Source organism: Bos javanicus, chromosome 21 (genome assembly GCF_032452875.1).
Source record: "Bos javanicus breed banteng chromosome 21, ARS-OSU_banteng_1.0, whole genome shotgun sequence".
Classification (NCBI taxonomy): Eukaryota; Metazoa; Chordata; class Mammalia; order Artiodactyla; family Bovidae; genus Bos; species Bos javanicus.
This window is the reverse complement of record NC_083888.1, coordinates 60,206,263-60,216,596: the sequence shown is the minus strand read 5'-3', so window position 1 is coordinate 60,216,596 and position 10,334 is coordinate 60,206,263. Positions and strand designations below refer to the sequence as shown.

Below are 10,334 nucleotides of genomic sequence, written 5' to 3'. Positions count from 1 at the left end.
CCCTTCCAGAGCTCACCCTTCCTCATCAGCTCCTCCTCCCTGTCCTCCTTGTTTCTTGTCTCTACAAGGTCAAACTGAGTCTGCCATGGCACAGTTCAGTTCAGTCGCTCAGTCATGTCCGACTCTTTGCGACCCCATGAATTGCAGCACGCCAGGCCTCCCTGTCCATCACCAACTCCCGGAGTTCGCTCGAACTCACGTCCATCGAGTCGGTGATGCCATCCAGCCATCTCATCCTCTGTCGTCCCCTTCTCCTCCTGCCTTCAATCTTTCTCAACATGGCACAGTGGAAATGAGCAAAAAGGCAGTGGGCTGGGCCCAAATCGTGAGTCATATGGTTTCAGTGTAATGTCACCTTTTGCTTACACTTTCGTTTTTAGTTTCTGCAGAGAAACCTGTCGCAGGAATCATTAACTTACTGGCCTCCTGGGCAGGAGGTGGGTCTCAGGCCACCATCGTTTTACTGTTCTGGGGGGCATGACTCCTGCTCCTGTTGCATAGTGTCGTGGTTAAGCAAACCTGCTTTCTTGAGTGATCATTAGTTTATGGGGGTCTCCCATACTTTTTCCTTTATCTATGATCCCTTAGTGGGGCTGACTATGTAATCACCTACCTTTCCCCTTTACTCTGTCCCTATGAGAAGGAGCACAAGAAGGGAGGCGACGCTGGTGGTGAAGCTCTCAAAGATGAGTCGACAGCATCCTTCAGACAAAACACAGGTTGGATTCAGACACAGAGGAATTAACTGTTTTCTTTTTTTAATTATCATAATAGAAAATGACAACAACAGCAACCGTGCCAATGGTCAAAGGGACACAATTCCACGTGGCCACATTGTTTACATCCATTAAGGTTATAGGTTTTGAGTCCAAAGAGCACATGGAAACCCTACATTAAGAAAGAGCCTTTTCACTGTAGTAAAAGTTAGTGATCCCATTGTGAAGCCCGGGGGGCTTCAGTAGCAAAGGACTAAAAGAATAGTTAAAATACCTTTTTATTAAGTAAACTACTTACATGTACAAGTTGAATATGAAAACATTAGTAAGACACAGAAATATTTCCGATTTTCTCGGCATGAAGAATTGGCATCTGGACAGTGGCTAGTTCCAAGAATAAGGTTTAAAACTTTAAATAGTAGAAACTTTAAATAGTAGAAAGAGTGTTAGTGTGGTTTCAACTGGGGGACACAGGGTGAGAAAAGATCAGAAACAAGCGAGGATGTAGATTTGTCCGAGTCTGTTAGCCAGCTCCCTCATCTCCACTCCTTCTAAGATTTTCCCCGAGAAGCATCTCTCAGATAGACTGATGAGGGGTCGGGTACCTCAGGGTCCGGAGACTCACAGTTACTGGCTAAGGGGGGGACACGGGACAAGCTCAGCCTCACTGTCACATCCACTTTGTAGAGTGCTCCATCCAGGGTGACTCCCCATGAAAGCCCAAGACAATGGAAAGCAAGAGGACGTGGATTTTCGAACAACTTGCTAGATTCCAATTCGTTGCCTTCCAACTGGAATTTTTTAACCTGAGGCAGCAACCCTGATCACTTCTGTAGCTCAGAAGACCTTTGATTTATTCAATGACTCACAGTCAGGGAAAGAGGCGCTTTGGAAGATTCCCATAGCTGGGAACTAGAGAAGGCGTGGTCCAGTGCTGGGTTTCCCAACCTCAGCATGATCGGCACTTGGGGGGATGGACACTTCCTTGTCCTGGGGGCTGGTCAGCGGCACCCCTGGCTTCCACCCACTAGGTGCTGTCAGAGCACACCCCCCCCCACCCCGCCATATCATGAAAATCAAAACTGTCTCCAGACATTGCCAATGGTCCTTTGGGAGATGAAACTGCTCCCAGATGAGAACCACAGTCCTAGTGGTTGAGAAACTTCATAGATAGAAGCCCTGGGCGCCAGACCCCACTCTCCTGCTCACCAGGGTGGCCTGGCAATGCTCCCAAGCCTCTGGGAGACTGTTTCCTCGAGAAAGTGTGAAAGTTCAGAAGCTGCCTTCCTGCCAGCTTACAGAGCCCGGGTCAGAACCATCTGGATTGCTGGGACAATACTTTAAACTACACTGATGTTGTTCAGTTGCTCAGTCGTGTCTTGACTCTTGGCGACACCACCGACGGTGGCACACCAGGCTCCCCTGTCCTTCACTATCTCCCGGAGTTTACTCAAATTCCTTCCATTGAGTCAGTGATGCTATCTAACCACCCCATCCTCTGCTGCCCTTTAACCTATACACGTGGTGATTCTCTGGTTCATAATGACACTGGGGGAAAGAGAGCTGATGAAACTGACACTGAGGCCCCTGGTGGCCACTCACCACGTGGAGGGGGCTCGGTGGTGGGGAGGGCTCTGGATTCCCCCAGCAGTCACAGATTCCCTGTGGATGTGCCTCATACATCTGTCAGGACTTCTTCCCAAGGCGGCAGCGGTCTCAAACCTCCTCCTGGGAAGGCGGGAAGTCAGCTTGCAAAAGGGCCCAGGAGCAGATGAAAGGCTTCACCCGACAGCTGGCTGGAGAGGTCTGCGCAGGCATGAGTGCGCACAGTGGTCAAAAAGCAGGGGCCCGCACATGCTGGGAACTGGGCAGCCCGACCAACCTCTCCAAGGGCTTTCTCTGCCTTTATTCTCTATCTTGACAAAAAATATACAACTTTTACCATGACTCAGAACAAGCCATGTGGACTTATATTCCAAAATTTACATAGTCAGTTTTAGGTACTCTTAACCATTCATTCCGGAGAAGGCAAGGGCACCCCACTCCAGTACTCTTGCCTGGAAAATCCCATGAATGGAGGAGCCTGGTAGGCTGCAGTCCATGGGGTCGCTAAGAGTCGGACACGACTGAGCGACTGACTTCACTTTCACTTTTCACTTTCATTCATTGGAGAAGGAAATGACAACCCACTCCAGTGTTCTTGCCTGGAGAATCCCAGGGATTGCGGAGCCTGGTGGGCTGCCGTCTATGGGGTCGCACAGAGTTGGACATGACTGAAGCGACTTAGCAGCAGCAGCAGCAACCATTCATTCCATTGCAGTCCCAAGAGCCGCTGTCTTCTCACTCTGGGAGGAACGTTCCTCCCTGTAGTCACTACGGTCTGCACTGTTTTGCCCCTGCCCACCTCCATCCTCCCATTCAAATAAAGGGCAAGAAAATGCTCAAGGTCTGATCTCCAGAAGCTACTTGCTGGGGATACCCAGCCACCACTGAATAACTCTGATTTCCTGGGTTTCTTGGAGGGGCTTCTTTTTCCACTTGGAGATTTTTGACTCCAGCCCCATGCACTCCCAGTGCTCCGTCCCCTGGCTCTCCTCCACCCTCTCACTGCTGACCAAGACCAGGGCCCCATGGAGCAGGCGGGGCAGGACGGGCGCACACGGGATGCTCCCTCGGGCCAGGGGCGCAGCTCCCAGGGCGTCTGCATTAGGACAACCCAGCACATCCGGGACTTGCTCTGTGTGTGTGTGTGTGTGGGGGTGTGTGTGTGTGTGTGTGTGTGTGTTAGCTGCTGTCACGTCCGACGCTTGTCAACCCCATGGACTATGGCACACCAAGCTCCTCTGTCTATGGGATCTTCCATATTTATTTTTTGGGCAGACCCAGATACAGAATCTCCCAGTCAACGGGTAGGGCTGTTTCAGAGCTTCTAGCGCTCAGGGACAGAATTCTCAGAAGGGTGATTAATTCCCCAGTCCTGCTTTACTGCCCAGGAAGATACCACATGTCTGCACTCCAGGGATCAGAGCTTTTCCTTCCATTTGTAAAGGCTTTTGCTCCTGAGACTCGGGGAGGGGACTGGGGGGAAGTGAGGAGGTGTTAGGGTGGTGGGTTGCTCCAAGGCAGGGCTTGGCCCTGGATATGGTCCAGAAGATCGATGTCCAGGCCATCCAGACCCTTCCAGACACGTTTACAGGCTGATATGCTTTAAGTGCCAGAGTTGGTTTTGGCAGCTATTGCTATTGTTTAGACTGTAGCCCACCAGGCTCCTCTGTCCATGGGATTTCTCAGGCAAGAACACTGGAGTGGAGTGCCATTTCCTTCTCCAGGTGATCTTCCTGACCCAGGGATCAAACCCGGGTCTCCCGCATTGCAGGCAGACTCTTTACCATCTGAGCCATGATGGAAGCCCCAGAGGACAGTCAAAGGGGCAACGGGGGCCAGATAACAGCTGGCTGAGAACACGATGGACACCCATCCCGAGGCTGGGGGCAGGGAATCTGGGTTCCCCCAGTGATCCCGGGCGAATGCACGAGACCCACAGCCTGGCATCCATCCAGGGGCCTGTCAGCTCTCCATTAACTTACAGCCTGGCCCCAGCTGACCTCCCGAGAGTCCTGATTAAACACTCTCTAAGGCCTCCAGCTGCTGCGAGATTCTGAGACTGACAAATACCTGTGCACGGCTGTCTGTCCCTTTCTAGGACTTCCATCGAAATCCATGCTCTAGGACCAGCAGAGCCCAGCCTCAGAGGCCTATGGAGGTTGCTCCATCCCAGAGGGCTCCTCACAGAGGGTGTGGATGCAGGGAGACGTGAGGTAACCAGCAAGCCTGATCACAGCTCCTCAGCCACACAGCCTGGCCTCAGCTTCCTCTACAAAAAAAATGACAGTGATCCCCGTGCACGTCTCTGCACCCTCACCCCTGCCGAGGGATGACTGGAGAAGTAAATGAGATATGGCTCACAGCACAAGGAAGGTGTGTAGGCTGACAGCAGGAAAAATAATCACGGTTAATGGTATCACTATTAATAAGGAGAGAAGGTCAGTTTCCTGCAGGAGGAGAGGACCGTTTGTCTGGAAGGAGTCAGGCTGCAGTGCAGACAGCGGCCAAGTCTCCCCAGTCTCCAAGGACAGCTTCCAAGGGATGCTAGTGGGCTGGCAGGCAGCCAGGCCTTCCATTTAGAACAAGCTGGGAAGTGGCCTGTGTCTCTCGAGCCCAGCGGTACTTACTAGCCAGTTCTCCCCTTGGATCCCGGGGGACTCCCTAAAGGAGAAACGAGCTTCTTGCTCTGGGGCATAGATGGGTAGATGGGGCCAAGGGAGCCTCATTTGCCTCTTGACCTTGGACCCAGAGAAAGGGCAGTGATGACAAAGCGGGAACCTGCAGAGCGATAGTCTCCCCCAGGGCCTACGAATCCCCTGAGGACACGCCCGGCTCCAGTGTCCTCTGGCTTGGCTGCTCCTCCAAAGCTCCAGGGACCGCAGCTCCTGCCCTCCTAAATCAAGGGTTGCTGTGCGCGGTGAGACGCAAGCACACACAGGTGTGGGATGTGGGACGCTCACAGCTTGCCGAGGGGAAGTGGAGGGGCACGGGGAGAAGCAAGTACAGAGAACATTCCAGAAAAGGTAGGACGCCTCCTCCGAGGAGCAGCCACTGAAGAGGCAAGTCCCTCCTTCCTCACCATGGGCCTGTCAAGCCAGGGTGGGCTCAGGAGCCAGCCTCACCCGGGAGAAGCCAGAACGGGAGCCCCAGAATAGGGTCCAAGGGAGCAGCATCCGTCCCCCTTGCTCAGGAGAGTCTTGGCGCTCAGCAGAAGGCCTGAGCCCAGGGTTGGGGCCCAACCTGCAGCGCCGACCGTCCCAGGATTGTCCTTATCGACTCTGGCTGTGTGAGCCCCTCCTCGTGTGGGCCCCCCTGTGGGGCTCTGAGTCAGGGCCCTTCTGTGTGTGTCCTGAGAACGCTGGTCTCTGGGCGCTTCTCTGGCCAAGGAAAGAGACTTGAGTTCAACTTAAAGAGGCGGGCAGGCAATAGGGACCCCCTTCCCAAGGAGGCTGAGCATGTCCCAGCCCAGGATGGTCAGACACTTCCACCTGCAGAGATCAAAGCCGGCCAGGCCATACCACAACGTGGGACCTCGGGAAATGGCCTCTAGAGACGGCCTGGTTTAAAGGTGCCTGGAGATGCCACACAGCCACTAAAGGCTGCATGGCGTTCCAGAAAGAGCCTGGCTTTGGGACCAGATAGTTCAGGTTCATCTCGATGGTCACTTTGCTGCTGTGGCCTCAGGCAAGTTATTCCACTCCTCTGAGCTTCTGGTCCCTTATCTGTATTTCGGGACAATGATGTGGAGTAATGCCTACATGCTCAGTCACTTCAGTCATGTCTGACTCTTTGCAACCCCAGGGACTGTAGCCCGCCAGGCTCCTCTGTCCATGGGATTCTCCAGGCAAGGATACCGGAGTGGCTTGCCATGCCGTCTTGCAGGGGTCTTCCTGACCCAGGAATTGAACCCACATCTCTTAGGTGTCCTGCATTGGCAGGTGGATTCTTTACCACTAGCGCCACCGAAGGTAATGGTGAAGATTACATCTGTGCCTGTTAACAGGGCACAAGGCTTGGACAGACTCAAGCAATACGGCCTTTACTTAACATCAAAGACAGAACCCCTTCTGTGGCCAGAGGGAGAAGACAGCGCACTCTGGCTGGAAATTAACAGGCACGTCAATCCCCAATGTTATCTGAGTAAAGTTGGAAAAAAATAAACAAAATCATAGGAGATGGAGTGGGCTGACCCTGGGTAAGACACTGCGATCCGTACGGATGTCAAGTTTGCGCGAGAAGGTCCCTGAAACTCCTGATCATCTCTGGCCCTGACATTAAGAAGAGAGAGAGACTTGAAAGTTGAATTTAACTAACATTCTCGTCAGGGGAAAGAAAACCTTCATAGGAGAGACTCCCATGCCCAGAAACACCCAGGGACCATGGGGCCCCCCAGGGCTGCCCTGGAAGGCTGGAGGCCTCCTTAGAGCTAAAGGTCAACCTTTCCACTCTTCCCCTCTCCTCCCCGTGTTACCAACATAGAACCTTCTCTCCCAGGGCCATCCCCACAGGCCCTTTGAGTACAGGGAGCCGCTACCTACCTCGGACAGGGCTGCAGGCTTCCAGGGAACGCGGGTTCAGAAGGCAAAGAATGGGGGTGTTTGGACGGGAGTGAGCCCCATGAAGACAGCTTGTCTCCCCAACCCTGGCTCTGGACTTCACTCCTTGGGTTTGCTCATGAAGACATGTGTCTATCTAATGAAGACCTTGCTCACGGGGCAGGCAGGGCCCAGGCCTTGACAGAGAGAAGGTTACTGGAGAAGCATCTGCGATGCTGTGCTCGAAACGGCCACCCCCGAGCCCTGCCTCTAAGCTGGTCCTACCTGCAGACGGCGAGGCCCGCTCTGCTCAGCGGTTCCACAAAGAGTCCAGAGAGGCGGTGCAACATCCCTTCTCCCAATCCCCAAAGGCCACGCTAATGCTCAGCGCTCATGACCGCCACTTGAGCTGCAGGTCAAGTGAAGGTCAAAGCCATCTGGAGGTCAGGCTGGTAACCCCATTAATGCAGCAGCTCGGGGCCAACCTCCCAGAGACGAGTGGCCGCCTCCGGACATTTAAGATGTCCCTTCACCTGTCATCAAGAACATTCTTTTCTCCTGACACCACAGCGACGAATTCAGCCTTCTTCTTTTTTTTTTTTTTTTATAATTGTCCCCAAATACGCATATGGGCTTCTTTACCAGTCTTTGAAGTTTCTCAGCCTCCAAGAGGGAGTTTATGCCATCTCTTTCCTTTTGTACAACTGCAGGCAGGAAGCAAAGAAAAAGCCACTCTGGGCTTGTGGGCAAGCCAGCCTGTGTCCTAGCTCCCCCTACTCTTGGGGGGACAGGGAGGGCTGTCTTGGGGAAGGGGGGTGCTTTGCCATGGACTTTCCTAAGGACGGAAGAAAAACGAGTCCTTTGCTGTGTGAATTTCCTCCAGCATATGGGTGCACTCAAAAGGCCGACAGGCCTGTGGTCTTAATGAGAGGGCTCCCAGGCTAGCCAGAATTCCCCAGCCACTGATTTTTAAGCATATCAGGAACTGACTCAGGCAGATCACAAGAGTGCATGGTAGCTAGCAGAGTCTAAAGTGTGGGTGTCTTAACGCACTGCCCACCCTGCACACAGCTTCAGAACCATCTGGATAGTCTCTCCCCACCCAGGGCAGCTGAGAAGGCAGGTATGTACTCAAGAAAGGGCTGAGGTGGGGCAGAGACAGCCTTGAATCACAGTCAGGAAATGTCTCTCCTGCTCTGACCCCTGCCATTCCATACTCTGGGACCTTAGGCAAGTCACGCCCCTCTCTCTCCCACCCACCAATTCACGAGATGCACAGACCTCATCTCTAGAGTTCCGTGACTTCTGAGAGAAGAAAGAGCCTCTTGAGCGGGTAGCCAGCATCCACCTGGCAAGTCTAATTTTTAAAGGCGCCTAATCTTTACAAAGGTGAGAAAGTCCATCCAGCAGATAAAAATCACCATCACTACCACCCCTGAGATCCACGTCACCAGGAATTCCCCCATCCTTGGGTTTCATAAGGGGTCAGGTGACTGGCATCAAAGACGCCATTTCCAAGTCAAAGGAGGAATGTTCTATGACATTTCCAGGGATCACCACGGATATTCCGAGGGGCCGAGTGAGAAACCAGATTGGGGTGGAAACACTCGGGTGCTGAAGGCCTCCCTTGCCCCAGCACCCCACAACCCGGGTGTGATATTAATACGTTTGCGTAAAAACGAGACACGTGAGTGATGATTCAGTGCCAGCAAGGGATCATCCAATCATGTCTGTATTTTAAACCAAACTTGACTGCTCCCTCCGGTCTCATGTTCGGGGAATGCAGTTTCAAGAATTTTCCAACCTGTTCCCCGAAGGTTTTGCCTTGTCGTGCCTCCAGGGGCTGGATGCCCAGGCTTCCACATTTTCTGGATCAGCAGAACCACAGCAGGGGGTTTTTGAAATCGGGGCTGCTTGGGGTAAATTCCGATGCATGGTCGCTCCGCTTGAGAGGCTGTGCTCCCGGTCAGAACTCCTGGTTCTAGAACATGGGTGCGGTCACAGGCCAGTGGGGACTGCGCCCGCGGTGAGCCCAGCGCAGGCGAGCCGGCCCGGAGCTCCCGTGTCTCAGAAGGTGAAGGCGTACACCACCCCCACCACCACGATGTTCCCCAGTGTCGCTATGATGGCGATCCAGAGCAGCACAGCGTCGTTGGAGGACCTGGGCGGCTCCTCCGGCTGCCCTTGGCCGTTGGAGGCCGCGTGCACGTTGGTGGAGGAGTTAAAGAGGGAGTACTCGGTGCTGAAGTCCTCATTGGGCGAGTCCATGAAGGCGCCTCCCATCATGGGGAGCTGGGAAGAAGGAGAGAGAGAGAATTAACCAGGGCCTGGGGCTGGAGGGCCGCCCGCAGAGGGGAGGGTGGCTGGTCCGGCAGCCCCGCGTGAAGATACAGCCCTAAACCGGGCTTTGCGTCTGGCCCTTAAATAAACGACAGCGCGTCTTTTCAGCTAGAAAAAGGAGCGCTCACAGCAACCTTTTGAGGCAGACGTTCACCGCAACCTTGCAGGTGACAATCCCATGGCTAGTTGGCAATTCACTGGGACGTACAGACCCTCCCTCTCTAAACACCAGCCCCCAGCCCCCGGACAGCACACATCCGCACATGTCTTTATTCTTCTCCTAACTGTAAAAATAATATGGGCTCAGCACAGAACATTAAGAAAATACAAAAGGAGAGGAAAAAAGAGAATCGCAATTTCACCACTTTGGGATAAACAATATTGTGAAATTTTCCTTTCCAATTTTGTGTGTGTGTGTATGAGAGAGAAAACATTTAAACATGTTGTTTTATACTCCTGTATTAAAAAGCCTATCAAAATGCGATTTTACAGTTGTATAATATTCTATCCTAAATACAAGCCATAATTTAATAATTTCCCCAGAACTGGAGATTTAGGAATTTGAATGTTTTCCTATTATAAATATGGCAAACCTAGACAGTGTGTTAAAAAGCAAAGATATTGCTTTGCCGACAAAGGTCAGGACAGTCAAGGCTATGATCTTTCCAGTAATCATGTAAGGACGTGAGAGTTGGACAATAAGGAAGGCAGAGCGCCGAAGAATTGATGCTTTTGAACTGTGGTGTTGGAGAAGACTCTTGAGTCCCTTGGATAGCAAGGAGATCTAACCAGTCAATCTTAAAGGAAATAAACCCTGAATACTCTCTGGAAGGACTGATGTTGAAGCTGAAGCTCTAATACTTTGGCCATCTGATCCCAATAGCTGGTCATTGGAAAAGACCCTGATGCTGGGAAAGACTGAAGGCAGGAGGAGACGGGGATGACAGAGGGTGAGATGGTTGGACGGCATCACTGATTCAATGGACAGGAACTTGGGCAAACTCTGGGAAATGGTAAAGGACAGGGAGGCCTGGCGTGCTGCAGTCCATGGGGTCAGGAAGAGTTGGACACGACTTGGTGACTGAACAGCAACAACATCCTTGTTCATACACTTGGGCATCCACACAGGCTTGCATGT

At 52.6% G+C, this 10,334-nt stretch overlaps 1 protein-coding gene across 1 annotated transcript in view; it reads right to left on the bottom strand.

The window, feature by feature from the left end:
* Positions 1-741: 741 nt before the first annotated feature.
* Positions 742-10,334, bottom strand: part of C21H14orf132 (chromosome 21 C14orf132 homolog) — a 57,767-nt gene continuing 48,174 nt past the window's right edge. Inside the window, exon 4 of the mRNA XM_061394172.1 lies at positions 742-9,148. Within this exon, the coding sequence (XP_061250156.1) occupies positions 8,924-9,148 (225 nt within the window). The 3' untranslated portion in view covers positions 742-8,923. The remainder of the gene's footprint in view (positions 9,149-10,334) is intronic.